The sequence below is a fragment of the Pomacea canaliculata genome, linkage group LG10 (assembly GCF_003073045.1).
Source record: "Pomacea canaliculata isolate SZHN2017 linkage group LG10, ASM307304v1, whole genome shotgun sequence".
NCBI lineage: Eukaryota > Metazoa > Mollusca > Gastropoda > Architaenioglossa > Ampullariidae > Pomacea > Pomacea canaliculata.
The window spans coordinates 14739917-14759090 of record NC_037599.1 but is presented as its reverse complement, the minus strand read 5'-3'; the positions used below and the strand labels follow the sequence as shown (position 1 = coordinate 14759090).

The 19174-nt window shown below is 38.5% G+C and overlaps 1 protein-coding gene across 2 annotated transcripts in view; it reads left to right on the top strand.

The window, feature by feature from the left end:
• The window catches only part of LOC112573349 (coiled-coil and C2 domain-containing protein 2A-like), a 139807-nt gene that overhangs the window by 22372 nt on the left and 98261 nt on the right, over nt 1–19174 (top strand). For both annotated transcript variants that reach the window (XM_025253630.1, XM_025253631.1), the window contains exons 7-13: nt 1311–1403; nt 2810–2902; nt 3209–3346; nt 4646–4682; nt 6949–7089; nt 12056–12195; nt 17622–17744. In XM_025253630.1, the coding sequence (XP_025109415.1) occupies nt 1311–1403; nt 2810–2902; nt 3209–3346; nt 4646–4682; nt 6949–7089; nt 12056–12195; nt 17622–17744 (765 nt within the window). The remainder of the gene's footprint in view (nt 1–1310; nt 1404–2809; nt 2903–3208; nt 3347–4645; nt 4683–6948; nt 7090–12055; nt 12196–17621; nt 17745–19174) is intronic.

Below are 19174 nucleotides of genomic sequence, written 5' to 3'. Positions count from 1 at the left end.
GTAGATGATAGTCTCCCCTGACAAAAGTCTGGTCTGACCGTTGCCTTTCCACCTTGTCTCGCACAGGCTGAGGAGCTTGATGCCATGGTTCTTCATTTCCTGTGCTACCTGAGCTGATTTACCTCTCTCATATAGGGTTCTGATGTTTCAGGTCCCTATCCTGGTTTTTGCCTTGGCCGTGAGAAGATGGGTCAGCCAGCTGGCTTCTCAAGGACTTTCGCTAGCACATGTCATAAGCCCTTCCGAAGAGGGATCTTCCCATCAAGGCTCTCGTGCAGTTAATGTGTTTGCAGTTTCTGTAGTGTTTTATTTTTTTACACGGTGGGGTTGCTAGCTCCTTGCTCAACCCTCTTCCTTCATCCGGGCTTGGGACTCGGGGAGTCGTTTCCAGTCGGAGTTTCTGTCCACTTGTAAAGTCTCTTATTGAGGATTGCAGTGAAAGTCTTTCTAATAACACTAAATAACGACACTGGCCGGTAGTTGGCCATGTTGTTGATGTCTCCTTTTTTTGTGGATGGGGACGATCATATATATAAAACCATCAGACTATTAATGCTAAATCCACATAGGTAGAAATGGGTGCGTTCCACATGCGCCGCGACCCAGACATCACAAACACTAACCTAACATGGTGAAGCAAAAGTGTCTAGCACTCAAAAATTCTCTCACTTGCCCTTACGCACACTTCCAACCGAGGATCAGAGCCCCTACAGACTAGAATAGTGTGGAACCCAGCAAAAAATATACCTCTACTCTCCCAAACGGCTTGTGACAGGTTGATCAACGGAGAGAAAAGTGCTGGCTGTCAGGGCCACAGTCTAACACCATCCCACACGTCCAGCTCTGGCTGTTGCTGGAAGATGACTGTCTAGAAGCGACATAAAAACATGCCAAGGAGTGCGCGCACGTGAAGAAAGAAGGTGAAGAAAGGGGGGAGAAAGGTCAAAGGGAGGGGGTGCTGTCAAGTCCCAAAAAGAAGAGACCTGCGCAGGCCCTGCAAGCAACTGATGTGTGACGATGAGCGCCGCTGCACAGGGTTCTGAGATGCTCGCGAGATGGATAGGGTTACACAAGGGCCATGTGAGCCGACCCTTGATTCCCCCATCAGCCCCCGCACACCCAACGACAGGCCAGCACAGTACGAGAGGCAAGACATAGACAACAACACAATCGCCAACACGCAACATCCATAATAAACTTGCACTAGCATGTGCAGACTCTGATGATGATTGCAACAATTACAGGTCAGTGAGATATTTATGACATCTATTAACTAACCAGACAATCACTATTCAAATTTTCTGTCTTAGGAAGAAGCAGAAGGAGAAATTGAAAAAGAGGCAAGGGAAGAGCGAAAACGACAGCGTAATCTCCGAGAAAATAAAGGGATCAAATTTGATGAGGTATTTTTTAAAATTGATGTGTTAAGTTTTCTAAACCCATTTCAGCATTTTATAACCCCTGATGGTTAATCCAAGGAAAATATTTCAGTGAGTAATTAGGGTGGAGACTAAAACAACTCTTTAGGTGGTGCTGGCAGAAATATAACAGTAAGCTTATTTGTTTATGCCTTTGCATTTTGCAATGCTCAGAGTATTGTTTTCACTATTTTTTTAAAATATCAGTTATATTGTTAGAATATCAGAATATGGTTGCTGGATCTTTCAGTAGTGAGAAAAATTTAGTTCTGATTTCTCTTTATATCTTCTGTTTGTCCACATAGTTGTTTATCCTTCCATCATTTGTATACTGTCCATGTAATACATTCTCCATGTAGTTGGAGTGGGGCATCTTGTTGATGACTCGCATTAACTCCTTCTTGATGTTGATGTCAGGCCAGTCTTCGCTGCTTCTTCTGCAAGCCAAGAGAGCTTTATCTGTGCATGTTGTTGCTTGTGGGACAACAGGCTGATGTCATCCACAAAGTCAAGATCCTCAAGTGGCCTTGTGAGGGTCCACTGAATGCTCGTTTTGCTTTTAGAGGTTGCTTTTCTCATGATCCAGTCTATGACGATCAGGAAGATTGTTGGCGAAAGCATACAAGCCTCCCTGTAGTCCTCACTGCGAAGGGGGTCAGTAAGCTTTCCGTTGAGGATCACCTGACATGTTGGTTCCTTTTACAGCTGCTGGATGATGGCAATGAACTTTGGTGGAAATCCATAGTGCTGCATCAACTTCCAGATGGTTTTTCTGTCTATGGAGTTAAAAGCCTTCTAAAAATCCACAAAAGTTATATATATAGTGACGACTGCCATTTGATGGACTGTTCAATGATAATTTGCAGAGTAGTGATGTGGTCTGTGCATGATTTACCCTGCAGAAAGCCTACCTGTTCTTGCCTCAGTCAAACAAACAATCTTTTCCTCAAAGTCTATCCATCAGGCTTCCACCTGTCCCACTGTGCCTTGGTAAACTTGTAGCTCACAGGTAAGTTCTTGTGCCTTACCACACATGCTGTAGTATGCGGATCTTCCACATCCCAGGTAGTATTTTTTTCAACTTCCCTCTAGTATTACATTTATTTTTACTTTTCTTATCCTGTAGCATCAAATCACATAACTGCATTTCTTGATGATTGCTTTGGCTGCATATATCATTGACAATCCTCAAATGATCATTTGAAAAATACGTAAACAGCAAAATTATGGACTTACTGCTGTATTTACATTAAATGTTACATTTAACATTTCCAGCCAGCCATTTGAGAATATTGTATTTATGAAATGAAGGAATACATAAGAAAAGCATGAAATGATTTTATTCCATTCTTGACATCTGTAACATAATAATTACCATGATTTTTTTGCAGATAAATGAGGCAGAGATTGAACGTGCTACTGCAGAGAAAGCTCATCAACTTCGTTTGCGTTGGCAAAGAATGGGCCAGATTATCTCTGAAAAGGTTGAAAAGAACGTTAATACAAACTTGACAAGTTTTAAAGTTGTGTGCTAGCATATCACTATTTTGCAAATTAGAAATGTTTGTTAAAGATTTTTAAAAAGGTCCTGGAATTTGGTATAATTTATTAGTATTTTTAAATTATTCTTTTTGAATTCCATTTAAAGTCTGAAGAAATGCCATATGATATTATATTGCAAATGCACAGAAGTCTTTTGGACTTAACACTGCTATTTTCCGTCACACCATGCCACAATATTCTCTAAAAGGTATAAGCAAGGGAAACTTTCTTTTATATTTTCTTCTCAGGATGCACTTATACCTAGTGCTGAAGATGCCCTTGACTTTTTTGCCCGTGTCTGGGAGCAAGAACCAGAAGAAAATAAACTGAAAGAAGAGGAAGTGCATCCAGAAGCATCTTCTCAGGAAATATCAGAAGTTAGAAAGGTAGGTGTGCAAGAGAGAGATTGATTTATTACAGTCATATTTCACCAACTTCAGTGCAAGCAAATGCTCCACCGAGAAAGGCAAATTGTTTACCATGTCATCCATTAATTATGATGTCCAGCATAGTCTAGTGTGGAAAGGTCAAAACTCATCAAAGCAGCAAGAAGCAGTACGCAAGACTCCCAGAATATATATAAAATGAAACCATTCATTCTTGCAGTCCTACACTACCAGCCACTTTTCAAAATACCAAGATAAGAAAAAGTAGACAAAAAGTCAGAGCTCTCTCAACAGGTCTAGTCAACAAGAATTCCACCCTCTTCATGATATAGGGGCACATAATCACCAACAATATGCCCAATGGTTTACTAAGGAGTGCTGAAAGACTCATGACACTTGGAAGATACACCAGGTCTTCCACCACACCACTACAAAAAATGTGCTAAGTTTTAAATACAGTCAAATGCAGGCTCAGTATATTTTAAAACAACTAGATAACTTGCATAGGTGTGTATCCTATACAATGTGGGTAAGATGAGGGTAAGGTTTCAGGCATTAGGCCACCTGCAGGAAAGGGGCTATGTACTCACTGCACAAAAATGGCAAATTCACTGGAATCCATCATTCTGAACAGTACCTTTCTGTCTTATTGAACTGCAACAGGCTCTTTAAAAAGAACTCTGCACCTGGCCTACCTTATCAGATGCTAACTTTGGGTCTCTCCCCTCCTTTTCGACATTTTAAATTTTATTTGAGTGTCTGGCAGTTTCCCTCCTTTGTGGAGAGAGGCAAAGAGCCAAAATGATTATCCCTCCATCTTATGCCTCATTTACAGTCTGCTGGCATGAATATTTAACAGGTGGAGTCTCTTCCTTTCCTGACAGCTGTTCCCTGGACTCCTGTTCTGAGCTTCATCTAGATTTTATAACATTTCACAATAATAATAATATGTTTATATGTATAGCGCTTTCTCCCACCATTAAAGATGGGCTCAAAGCACTTCACTTAAAAGAAAACCACAAACATAATAAGAATGGATGACTTTCTCAAAAACAGTTGTAGAATCACTGTATATTTTGTGACCTTCGCCTATCACAGTCTATAGCTGAAAGGTACAGGCCACACTGTCAAACTGCACGATGACCACTTCTGATGACGATGACTCATTGATGTGAGAGTGAATAAAGAACTTCTAACCTGTCCTAAATAATGAAGAATATTTAGTGAAGAATAAAGATATGTTGTAATGACTTGTCAGTTTTAGCTGACAGTTCTATAAGTTTTTGCTTCCTTTTGCAGGCTGAAGGAGATGAAGGAGAAGAGTTAAAAGTTGAAGGTAATTTACAAAAGTATCTTCCTTACAGGGATTAGCAACGGATTTAATATAAACAGTTTAATGTTTCACAAGGATAAGAATTGATTTGCCAAGTGATGTGGGACTAGGAACATGTCTTAATGATGCCATTACATGCATTACTCTAAATACACCTATGTACAAACTAAATACTTGCCTCACCATGTATCCCTCACACCTCTACCCTTACAAACATACAAATAATAATGATAATACATGTACAGCAAATTTGTATAGTGCCACATCCAGGTCCTATGGACAGGTGCTTTACATAAAAAAATACAGACACAGATGAACGCAACATATCATGCAACATTGTTGTCCAGAGAATGCCAGATAGTATGGATGATATCTTACTAGAAGCTGCTCCAGTGTGCACAAATCATTTAAAAAATCCAAGCTGCAAATGTTCCTGTCCACACCATAAGTTCAATAATAGAACGATTGGATTTTTGGTTGTTTTCTTTTGGGTTGCCTGCATTAGGGAATGCCTATTTGAATACATGCATGCACACACACACAAGCAAACACACACACACATATATAAAATAAGTTTCCACCACTGCTTGCATAGACATATCCAAATACACATGCAAAGAAGCAGACAAACGTGAATGAACAGATACTTGCATTACATATATTGCCTATAGGAGATGCATTTAACATTCAGTCCTGATTCAAGCCACAATGGAGTTCAGAGAGACTTCTGCTTTAGCATAAAAACTCTTTCTCATGTGGGATGTTTTGGCCTCATGATATACCACTACCACCAATCACGCATCACAGCTAGTGTGTGACAAGGTCCCCAGCCTTCTAGCAATATGGTACATAATCCCGTCACCTAATGGTCTGGTTTTCCCTTCACTAGCTCGCATTGTGACAGTATTGTCCTTCTCTAAGTGGTAATTAAGAGCGTATGTTGACCGCCGTGATGCCAGTGATGGGAACTAGGGCTTGCATTACTTCGTGACCTTACATTAAGTGTCCATCGTGACGTGAATGGTCTTTTAATTAGCAAACATACCTTGAAGCGATGACTACTTTTACATAAATGGCCACAACGCCCTCCTTCTGTCGGTCACTTTACCAGCGCGTCCGCCTGTCTCGTGAATAGAGCAGAAGTGCAAAACCCACACTTTAGCCCTATTACTACTCTTTCGTGACATGCATTCTGCAAAACTGCACTTAATGTAGATTACACCTGCAGAGGGAAGTTTGCAGCCAATAGATCTGCTAGCCTCCCATACCACCTGTTTGAGTCAGACTTTCCACTTCTGGTTGATGCTGCCTTACCAAACAGTGATTGAAAATGTCAGTAATTGCCACACAGAATGTCCCTCCTGAAGCCAAACTTTCTCAGGCTGGTGCTGAAAGTATAGTTGCTGCTGGGCTTTCTTGATGAGAGACACCGCATTGCTGTCCCAACTGAGGTTTTTTGAGATGGTGGTTCCAGTAACTTGAAATTGTCTACCAGCTCTGTAGCCTCACCATTGAGTTTCCACATGGGCTCTCTTCCTGTGGAGGTCAACAACCATTTCTCTAGTCTTGGAGATATTCAGATAGAGACCATTGTCACAGCGTAATACCACCATTTGATCCACCTCCTGGTGGTACACAGATACAGTCACTGGTGAAAAGACATTACAAAATGGGAGAATGAATGCAAGCTTGGGGTGCACCTTTATTGAGCATCAGGAAATTGGATAAGGGATTGTTGACTCAGACTCTTTGGGGCTGGTACATTTCGAAAGAGTGAAAAACAAATCAAGATGATACATGATACAGCAACAAAACCACCAAACAACACAAATAACCAAAATAGGAAATAGGAATTATACAATACTCTTGGTCTTAGATGGGCCTTCATTGTTTGTCTTTGTTGCCCCTTGCTATCTACATTCCCCTTTGCTTTCATCTGAAATATGCATCATCAGTTTCAACATTTAAGCAGTGGCTGAAGATGTACTTGCTGCCTTATACTCTTGACTTATAGTCTGTGTTTGGTTGTTTAGATAATACAAAATCCTATTGTACTGTTTTCTACTAGTAGTTCTTTGTTAAAGCCCTGTGTGCCATAAGGGAATAACACTCTGTAAGCAATCTTCATTATTATTACTACTGGGGATATAACATGTCAAAAAATATGTTGTCTCCAAAAAGGTCTTATTTAAAACAGACTATGAATAAATTACCATAACTATGCAGGAATGAGCTTTAGGTAGAGATTTTTACTTGCTTGGTTTTGCAGATAAACAGTGTCTTCTAACAGACATTGAATATGATGAGGAAGGCTATGGACCTGTTGCAATACGTCGGTCAGAAACAGTGCAACCAGAAAAGCTACAAGAAGCAGAAAAAAAAATACTTTTCATTCCATCTTTCACTACAGGTAACTAAATAAATATCAGTTATCAGTTTATAATGGTCAAACATTTTACAAGTTCACACATTTGTAGATGTTTGTGGACCTGCAAATTTAAAGAAGGAAGCAGATTCAGATAAAATCTCCACAAAAATCTTATACAATAAAACTTCTTTGTTAAAACCTTTCTAATTATGACCTCCTCATAGTTTAAGTTCACGGACATAGTTTAATAATAATAATGTGAATTTATAATGTGCAACATCACGACCAATATAGATTACATTCTCTGTGCAGACCATTTATGATAAATGATACTATAAAAAGTTTAAGATGAAGCATTACATGGTGGTTAGCATGGCAGACGGTATTGCCAGGGAGTTAAGAATAGTAATTCAGGGATAGTACTTTGTGAACAGATATGTTTTCAGAGAATGTAGTCTTGGAGTCAGAATAGCGAATGTGATGTGGAAGAGAGGTTCACTGGTTAACAGCACAAAGGGAGAGTATATGTTGTCTGTTTGTGGGAAGGATGGATGGGATGAGGAATAAAGGTTTCAAGCAGGGGAGTGGACAGACAAGATTTCAGTAAAGTAGTGGGGGAATAGCCTTCAAAGAATCCATTGCATAGAGTTAAGAGCTTGTAGTCTATTCTAGATTTAACTGGTAGTCAATGAAGAGAATGAAGAAGTGACAGAACAAATGAGCAGTTGAGAATTTTGGTGGTTGAGATGGACAGAGTATGGCAAATGGAGCTGATCGTCCGTAGCTTATAGTGTGCAGAACCACAGATGTCAGAAAGATGCTTATCAAGTACACCAGTAAACATTATGTAACCTAAGCTACGTGTTGAAGTTACAAAAGGAACATTGGTATTGCCTGCCCAAACAGAGATAGCTATGTAAACGTCCAGTCCTGATGAGAGAGGTAGGGGCATGGAGGGATGGTGTACCTGGACATGCTGGGGGCCTGTCATTGGTCAGTAATTTTTTTTTTTTCTTTAAACAACACCGAAAAGAAAAGGTATTACAAGGAAAAATGAATAAATCTAGACTTCAAAGAACACTATGAAATGTAGGCTGCTAGAATTACTGCTATCTCCAATAATTATATCTAAATCTGTGACATCACACATGCATTATGGTGAAGGATATAAACCTTGCAATTGTCTTAAATCTTCATTTCTATTAATATTTTGAGTTTTTCACGTCCAATAGTGACAGATATATAGAAGGGATGCAAATAGTTTGAACTTTTAATGTCATTTTCCCTCATTTACTGACCACTCACATCTACGCAGTTCTGAAATGTTCTTCTCATGCAGTGTTGTAGATCCTAGTTGGGTACACTTTTTCTAATGTTAGCTGTCTATATTATGTTACTAAACGAAATGTAGATATTGTCAGTCAAACTTGTAAACATAGTGTTAAATACTGGGAAAATAATAAACAATTGCAATTAATGATTATTGCAAGGAGCTTGGAAAGGTCATCTGCCTCAGGGCTTCTGCTGGCTTTCAGCAACCCTGTAAATGTCATCCCTATTACGATTACCTCCCCGAGTCAACTTTCGACCAACAGTTTGTGCTCTATTATGATCTTTTTGCAAACAATGCGTGTTGAATAAAATTTACTTAAATGTACTTTAAAGATTGCTTCTGGTAGGCCGCTTACCATACATTATTACTTTTTGCGGAAATGAGGTAAAATAAGTAAATTTTAAAAGAAACTGCTTATTCTCTGAGTCACCCACTGACGAGTTTGTTGAGTCACATGTTTTTTGTTTTTTTTTTTGTCGTTCGCCTCTTTCACACTTGGAGACCAGCTCTTGATATGTAATTGGTGGTCTTCTGTAGAGACTCCACTGGCCCGTACAGCTTGTTGTGCAGGGTCTCCGACTGTGGCCACGTCTCTTTCCTCAGGGTACGGAGATTCCTACAGTCCTGTAGGATGTGTTCTACAGTCTGGTCTGCCTCTCCACATGAGCATCTCGGGGACGGCACGAGGTGCAACTTCCTGTGTAGGTGGTGAAGCAGCCTGTTGTGCCCGGTCCTGAGGCGGAAGATAGCGACCTGGTCCGGTCTGGACAGCTGATGGTAACTGTCCAGTGGTTGCTGTGGCCTGTACAGAGACTTAATGATGGTTTTCATCTCTGACATGTTGACTGCATTGTCTTCTTGTTCGTCCTCTGCACCCAACTTAGCCATCCTGTCAGCTTCCTCATTCCCATCTATCCCGCAGTGTGATGGGATCCACTGCAGAGCCGTTCTGAGGCACTTGATGTTTAGCAGCGCGGCTTCTAGGTCTGGCAGTTTGTTATTGTTGACTGCCTGCAGCACCGACAGAGCATCGGTCAGGAAGACGACCTGGCTGTCATGGTCTGCTCTGCTGCTGATGATGTTTGCTGCGTGGACCAGGGCTTCTACTTCTGCTCTATAGTTTGTACAGTGGAGGCCAGTTGGTATTGCTGCTGCCTGCCACTGTCCATTTGGGAACTGGATGTACAGAGTCACATGTCATTTTGACCCAAACCATATCGCTAAGGAACTGAACTTGGTAAAAATAAGGAGGAACTACAGGAAGACAGTTCAAACAATCATAGTGACTTAGTAGTGCAAGTTTTAAAGGGAATGTTGGCTTTCACCATCCAGAATAAAAGTGTCATAAGGTTGGGGCTATAAAGGCTTTGAAGTTCTGCTAAGTGAGCTGGGTTGTTATCCAGAGCTTCCACCCATGACTGAATGGCTCATGGGGTGACAGGTGAAAAGTGCTATTGGTGAAGGTGGATAGGGAAGTGACAAAAAAAAAAAAAAAAAGCAGGGCTGCTGGAAGAGACAGCTGTACAGAAAACAATGGCGTGTATAATTTAATATTGTTTGTTGCCATTCAACTCGGTACTAGAATAATCTTATTGTTAAAGATAAACATTTTGATTTAGTTACATTAAACTGTATTCTTGTTCCCTCTAGCCAGTTATAAAATGTGGTTTAATGTTTGGGGTAGAAGCTGTTTCTCTTGTCACCAAGAATAATATTTAAAACTTACTTTCTTATTATTATTAGGTTTTTACAAGCTAGGAAATTTAAATCAAATCAAATCAAATCAGACTTTATTGTCTGTCAAGGAGAAAGAAATTTTTCTTTTGCTCACAAGGGCAGGCATGCATACTCATACAGACATTTAACACACAGTTAGGAGTAAAGATACATTATCATGGTAGTTTGGATCTCCGTCAAATGGTTAATGAAATACCAATACTTTAAATTTCTATGTATATATTAAATAAATGCGTTGGCATTGCAGATTGCAATGAAATGTACTTTAAAGATTTGCTTCTCCACAAAAAGAAAACAGTACTGCAAAGAAAACAGTACTGCTTTTCTTAAGAACTTGTGAATATTGACATTTAGAAAAAATGAAATTAGCAGGAAGTGGTAGAAAAAAAAATAAAAGCTTCACAGCAAAAAAAACAAAACAAAACTAAGCATAATCTAATATTTTTAAACACTTGCTTTGAGAATGGCATGTTCAGATCTCATATTTTTGACTTAGAAAAAAAACATCCACTATTTCAAAGGCTTTCTCTCACTCTCTCACACACACACACACAGAAAGAAGAGAAGAGTAGGGGGAGCCAAAAAATCCCTCTGCAGAAGATAGAACCATTAAAAAGACGAGTCATCGTGTCTCCGATTGAAACAGGTCATGTCAGGAACAGATATAACTTGATGATGAATTAAGGAAGTAATAATGTAGACAAACTAATGAATGCATTGTAGCACAGTTGGATAATGTTATGACAAAGGGGATCACAGCTTCTTGATGTAACACCATACAGTCATAACAATTTCCCCCAAAATAAATAAACTGTCCAAGGCAAACATAGCTGCCTAAAGGTAACTATAATTGTTCAGTTAAGCAAGATACTTCTTATAGAGCTTAATCCATCTAAATAAGTATATGTATATATGTTTCAAATCGTAATATTTATTCAAGCAGCAAGGCAGTGGTGAGCGGAGTCATCCTGCCTGGAAAGCTAGAATGTGCAATATCCAACACAGTTAAAAGAAACAGATAACAAAGACTGTATGTTGTAAAACAACAACAAAAAGACAAAAGTGCAGTGTGGAATTTGCAATGTATTGTTCAATACTGCTTCCGTAGCTGAAGCTAGTTTAAAAGCATATGTGAAAGCAGAAAGATATGAGAATGAGAAACTTACTTTTTCAGGCCTGATAAGAAAACTGCTTTGTTATATCTTCCCACTTTCAATCCACAAATCTGTAATAGAATGACATAAAATGAGTGACAGATGAGCTGTAGCTAGTTTTGTCTGAAAACATCCTCAAATGGTCCTTAAAATAGGTTTACAGTCCATAGAAGATCCTTATTAACAGTGTGGTCAAACCTGTATGAACCCTGAATTCATTGTCTTTGTCACTGAAGCTGTTGGTCATTATTTTGTCTAGTGCATCCATTTACCTTTCAGACCCTTAATTAAGAAGAATATGAATACTATGTTCAGTGCATGACTACAATTGTTTTACTAGTAGTTTGCATATTTCTTATATTTTAAAAAAACTTCAGAATAATATTTGTCAGCTAGTAAAAACTTTCTTCATGCATCTGGATATAGTCTGAAGGAAGACCTAGTTTAACATGTCATAGTTTCAATCCATTTTTAGACAGAAAAAACAATGTTAACCTTATTAACCTCAGAGTTTATGTAAGAATAGTTAACCCTGAACACTATTTAGCTCATCTGACTTGACCCTAGATGTAGCATTTAGTCTGAGTTCTGCTTGGGGGTAAGCATTTTTGCATACAATTACAAATTTGAGCTAACACCAAGGAAGTTAAGATTAGAATTCAAGACTTCCGTTTTTTTTTAATCAGGCAATGTTTATTTTTTTAAAGACTTTTTTTTTGCGTATTTTGGGGAAGAAGGTTGGAAGACCTGAAGCATTTTAATAAGTTTTGTTTGTTTACATCAGCTCCACTACAGAGGAGGGAAGATGCTGTAAAAAGATTACGTTTTCTAGAAGATGAGGGATTTTATGTGGGTGTACGCCCATTGGTTTCCTCACATAATGAGAAGAGGATGGAATGTCGCCTACTGAATGAACTAGAACAGGTGTGTATATTAAGAACAAATGCAAGTATATGCCAGTGTTTAAAAAATATTACAACTGTTTATTGCATTTTGAAAAGAATTGGTTGATAGCCTATAATAGTGTTTTTAAAATATTTAAATTGATTTTAAAAGTGTGAAATAGAAATTTTTAGAAATGAGAAAAAAATTTTCAAATCAATTTTCTGACTAAATAGCTTTTCTGTTGTTGCATTGAAACTTAAAGTTTGGAGACATGTGGATGCAGCGTACCTCTATATGTAATCTGTAAATGTTTCTGCTTGTATGTTCTTCACTAATGAGATTTATCTTTTTGTAAGAGGAGTTATGTTATACAGACCCAACGCACAAATGACATCCTGCTAGAAAGATTATCAAACTACTAAACATTTAAGATCATGAATCTTCTTCATTTTCTTGTACATAATCTACTTGAAAGAGGTCATCTAATACAATTAAAAAAGTGCAGAAATAGTAAAAATAAAAATAGACTACAATGTATTTTTTTGTAAGCTTTTTTTATAACAACCTATAGCTACACATTACTTACTTGCCAGTTCCTCAATTTGACATGGATTTGTACTACAACAACTAAAAATGACAATATAATAGTAATTAATAGTTGAAGGTTAATAAAAACTATAAAATTTAATTGTTTCACACTTCAAGTTTGTATGACCTGTCGAGAAAACCGGAAGTTACGAAAGGGTAGTATTTCTAAAAATAGTGGTCTCTTCAAGAGCTGAATTTGAAGAGAAAAGATGCAATCCTCGGTAAAAGAACTGACCAGGACACAATGTGCTGTTGATGAATGTTGTCTTCATCACTCAGAAGGAGTTTGTACTCATTTAGGAATTTGTTTGTTTTTAATGCCGTGCCAGCAACTGAGGCTATATCATGGCAACAAAAAGTAATCTTAACTTTAAAAATCTAGGGACAATACCTCCCGAGTGATATAACCATAATATTCTTTAAAAAGTCAACACAAGAAGTAAACTATGTAAAAGAGTGGACAAAATTTAAAAAGGGGTGGTGAAGCCCAAAAAGGCCACCAACAAACCAAAAAACCATGAGACAAACAGCCATCAGGACATATAATTCCTTAAATCTGATGGTAAAGTCCTATCCTTAAAAATGTAAAGACTGCTACCAATGAGACGGACCTGAACAAAGGAAACAGATTTTTCGGTAAAAAAACTGCCGGCAAACAACCTCTTTTTCCTTGAAAGGCTTTCGAGTTTTACGTCAGGACTCACAGACTGACATCCCTCAGGATGGACTGCTCTTCTCATTCACTCCCAACTTTTATTTTTTACTGGCCTTCCCAGTATGAAGGCCCGAGTGACCCCAGCTGCAGTCTTCTAGCAAAGCTAGGGTAATACACGACCAGCCACTTGGTGTGGGCCACACCAACCTCCCATCTAGGAGAGGGGGGGGGTGTTTGGTGTTTTACGCCGTGCCAGCAGCTAAGGCTATATTACGGCAAGCAGCCAGCCCTGTAAGCAGATGCCACGTGCAGAGAAAGAACAGCGTGCCCGAGACGAGAAATGAACTCTGGGCAGCCAACCTTCACTGTATTGGTGACAGGCGCTAACAGCGCTAACCGTTGCGCCACCGGACCGCTCTCCCCCCCCCCCCCCATCTAGGAGAAGTCAAGGCCAAAGATGTGTGTTGGTATCAGGGACCTCAACCTCCAGGATCCCAACCTTCCCTGACACGGGTCGCCCTGCACGCCAAAAGCAAGGGGCCTAAAAAGAGGCCACAGAAAAAAAAAAAATGACTTGAAAAGAAAGGTATGATGGAAAACAAGAAGACAGGAGAAAGACCAGTGTAGACAGAAGATAGGAAGGATAAAACTGTAGTATGACAGGGAGATTTTTTATTAGAAAAAGAAAATAGATGAAAGGGCCAGGTAAGGGAGAAAAAAAAGAAAAAGAAAAGCATAAGAAAAAAAGGGGTGGTCCAGCTTAGTCATCCAGCCAGAGAGAGGCTGGGTGTTCACCCCCTGCACGAGAAGCCAATAATGATAAACGAAAGATAATTGCCAGTGAGGTATGTATAGGCACTCTGAACAATATAAAGATGAGGTACAAGAGCAGAATGTAAAGCAATGGATGACAGTATGAAAGGATGTTAGTACTATAAACAGTGAAAGATGGAGTTGTTACATAATGTCTGCATTCGATATTGTTTGAGATTGTGACCAAGATTGTGCACACCACATTATTGTAAACAGTCCACTTCTCATCACCAGTTATTTGTCACTTCAAAAAAGATTGTTTTGCTTGCGCTTAATGTTCACCGATATATGTATATGCAAATATCATATGCATCGTCAAATGAACATTTTAGAGTTCATGAGGAACCCAAATGTTGAGCTTGTTTACATATCCCAGCTTATTCAGGGGCTTGTAAACACTTGAATGAGGAATGTTCAATGTTTCTGCAGTATCTTGTGTCGTGTCACATGGGTTTGACTTGACCAATGCTTTTATTATGACATCATCAACCTTCATGACCGAGGAGTGTCCTTGAGATAGAAATCACCAGCACAGAATTTCATGAACCATTGTTGGCACTGACGCTCATATAGAGCATTATGACTGTAAATTTTACACAACTTTTAACAAGCTTGATGCATTTTCTTCCCTTTACATAAGTAAAACAGTAAATTGTGGCAAAAATGCACAACTTGGTCTTCCATCTTAAACTTGTAAAATCTCCAAATTTCAATCAAATCGCCCATTTTTTTCAGAATGAAGCTAGAACTGTCACCTGTCAAATGACATAGCAATAACATAGATGCAAATGACTCTAGTAGTTCCAAAAATGAACTAGCACCATCTGTTGCAAAAATGTGTCATGACTTTTTATCCCAATAATTTGACATGCTGCAGTTGTTGAGAGGAGGTGGTGATTGTGTTGTATATTTGAGGAGCATTATTTCCCTGGAAATATCATTACTGCATAATTAATGAAGCATTGCAAAGATGGTGCCATCGGTGTGAATAGTAGGATATGCCGCACCCATTAAGAGGGGGTGGTGATTGTTACATGTAGAAGGAAAAGTGTTATTCCCTGGACACTACCTGAGCAGCATGAGTATACTTATCTCAATTCCTTGATTTAAAGACAGTGGTTAGATCACCACTGGCAGAATCCAATGGACCCTGTAGTTGGTATTTGTAACATTGGGAGGGGAAGGTAGACAATGATCCAAGAGAATATTTAGTAAGACATTTGTCTATGTGAACAGGACTGTACTAGTGATTGTATGGGCTAGAAGAGGGCTTTATCCTGATAGTGGCCTCCCCTGCTCATTCCATTCCCTCCTCAGTGCTTCTATCTGCCTTCAAATTTTCATTACATAAACATACACACTCAACAGCCTTTGCATGTCAGTCTTTGTCCAGAAGTAGATGAGATGGAAGATTCTTGTTTGTGCTTTAGCTGCCTGCATGCAGCCATAGACTTTCCCTACTGCAGCCGTACTACTACCATTACCCTCTCCTGCTTTCTCTCTCTGTCTTACATTATTTTGAAATTCTTAATTCTTTTTGAAAAAGATTGAGGTACTTTAGCTTGGTGTTTGACAAGGTGGTGAATGTATGTGGAAGAGTCACAGGAGTGGAGCAGAAAATCTTGGGTGCACTCACTGTGTGAATGTAGGGTGAAGACAAAGACTATCATAATTCAAGGGGATTCCTCCCACATATTAGCCAGCATTTATTTGCTACTCCCACCAGGCAATAGATTTAGGTTGACCAAATTGTCAGTTGGCAGGGCAAAGAAGCTTACTGCCTTTGTCCATAATTCAGTTGAACAAAGCTTGGCTAGGCCTGTGTGTACGGAGAACTTTTATTAAGTTGAACAACAGCCATCACCATTAACATCTTCATCATGATCATCTTTATAGATTGGCGTGTGGAATGTGAAAATAAAATGAACTCATACAATGATAGTACAGTTGTGAAATATACAACAATCATTATCATTCATTAGAGCATCAACAGTAGGTAAGAGAATTTACTTAATTATAGTCTACAGGCCATCTGTTATTTACACATAGTTTACAAGCAGAAAAACTGCAGAACTAAAAATCGAAATTTCAAAAAAGAAGGTTCCTGGTTAAAGCAGTAGACATGTTCAATATCAAATGAGAGAGAAAATGCTTAAACTCTTATTGATCAAGTCTAAATAGGATTATATCACTCCTATACCCTGAAGAAGTAAGGGAAAATATGAAATTTAGATTAAAATAAGTTTACATTGGAAGTACACTGTACAAGATTTACAACAATAACAACAGCATTAATAGTAATCATCTTCATCAATGAGGTTGCCGCCTCAGTACAAGTTCTGCCTGTCAACAAATAGTGTATTGGTAAATAAAGCACTAGTGTGGAATTAAAGCATGTTCATAAACCAATATTAACACATGACTTGCATATATTGAAACATAACAAAAATCATGAAGGTATACAATGCCCAAGAGAAAGGGGTGGGGGAGAGACTATTTGGGGGCATGTGGGACTCTTTGACCCTTACAATTGGATTTTATGTTAGGTGTGTGCATGATTTCTGTTATGTCTGTATAACAAAATTACTGTAGCAAGGGAAGTTTATAAATACTTTAATTATTGTTATTATTCCTCTGTTGCTTACATGCTTATGTCATCTTAAGGATTCTAATAAATAGAAATCATGCTCTGTGGAATGGTCTAAAAGAGACAAATAAGAGTACTGTAGGCATAGTTCGATTGGTTACCGATGGTGGCAGAGAAATTGAGAGTTTGTATCAGCCTCCTCAAGTGAAGGGAATGGTAATTTCACTATAGGAGATTTTTTTTTAAGTTAAGAATTTAAGTATTATCACAACAATCCTAAATGTTTTGTTTTTGTTTCCAATACCTACTTCTAATATATTGGCCTTCATAGTTTTAAAGAAATGGTATGGTTTCCACCATTGGAAAGAATGTGTATTTAACACCCCCAATCATTCCCCATTTTAGATGCCATGGCTGGCTCACTTAGACTGCAGATACATTTTAAACTGACAAAATATTTTACATGAGGTTAGGTACAGATGGATTTTTAAAAAAATTTTCCAAAATCCAAGAATGAGATTCTTCCTTTCTAATGGTCAACAATCTGAAATAAACCTCTGAAGTATATTTACTTTGTGCGATAAATTACAGGGTGTGCCCCAAATTATTCCAATGTCATGTTACAATTTAGAACTGGATGTGTGGATATGATTCAGACAATGCTTTTTGGAAATATTTCTACATATTAACAGACTAATGTCAGTTGTAAGGAAGAAGTGTTTTTATTTTTGTATGACTTTCTGATCTCATTCAAATATGCATATTTGTGCATTATTTAAAACTTCAGTTTCAACAGAAATGTCAACAACTTCATTTTATTAGGGCCAAAAATGGTTTGGAGAAGATGGGCAACTTCTTACTCTTCCAGATCCTCTTCGTTGTACACCTTCTCGACCCCCAGTGCCGGAATCTTCAGAACCTCACTTAGAAACCAACTTTAAGAAGGTAAGATTTAAGCACACTACATGACATTTCAGGAAGAGGATGGTTTAGTGGTTAGAGCAGCAGTTGATCCAGGGTACAGAAACACACCAATAGTCATGTGATCATTTGTTTACTGAAGACAAAGATATGTTCCAAATTTATTTTGATTATCAAAATATATGTTGAAATTATGAACAAGTACAGCATAATTTTTCAGGATATTCTGTTGAAGTATTTTTAACAAATAAAATGAAACATGCAAAATACATGATAGAAACCAGTCACCTCGTAGCAACTATTGTCTTTCACTTCTTCCCCTGTATAGCAAAGTATAAAGGGGTGTGTAAGCTTTTTAGCGTATGGTATTTATGTTATTGTTATTCTTCTGTTTTGTCAAATGATGTTGAATATTATTACATCATAGAAAAAAACTGGATTATCCTAAACATGTATGTTAAATATATAGCTGGCTTTTTGCATCAAGAAGTAACTTCAGCTTTTTGCGTTTGATATGGGAGCAGATGACACTTTACCATACGATAATCAATGAAAAGTGGTCCAAATGCTTTGTGGCCAGTTTTGGGAAAGATAAAGGCTAAGGGAGTAAACCCCTACAAATAATCAGTATGTTAACATGGCATCAGTAGGTGATGGCTTTTTGCAATTAAAGTAATTGCCTGCTTGTTTGTGACCAAGCCAAGCCATTTGCTGCGGTTCACTTAAACAGGAAGATTGGCGTCACCATATTTATAAACGTAGAAACATGACCATGGATCAAAACGACCATGCACCCTATCAGCAATCTTCAAGCTAGGGATAGCAATAAATGTGCTAATAGGACCAAAGCAGATTTGAAGCTGAGAGAAGGGGCATCCATTGGTATGTGGAGTGTCTGCACGTTACACCAGTGAAACAACTCCCACGTGAGCTAAAACAATACAAATGGAACTGGTGGGGGTCAGATCACCATGATTTGGAGTATTGATGTACTGATGTCTGTATGCCGAGACTCACTCTTGGCCCCTTGCCAAGTGATCCGCTATTTGTCTCGGCGAGCCGTAACAAAGCAACTGACAAAGGCCACAAGATCTTGTACAATGGGGAGGACACCAGCAGGGCCGCCGAGAGCTAGCATGGGCCCCAGGGTAGAGGATCTCTCCGGGCTCCTTGTAATTGTAATCATCAATTGTTTTCCCAGTATATAATAGTATTCTTACAATTCGATTATCATTTCATTCAGTAAGGTAATATAGACTGCAAACATTAGGACACTTACACTAGGATCTACATCACTACTTGAACATAGAGTTGTTTACACGTGAGTAATTAGTAAATGAGGAAATCTAATGGTAAAAGATCAAACTTGTAGTACCCCTCTTCATAGAAAAAAATCCCCAGAATGAGGAATGTTACATCAACTTTTCTTTAAAAGGAAAGGAAAAGAAGGAAAA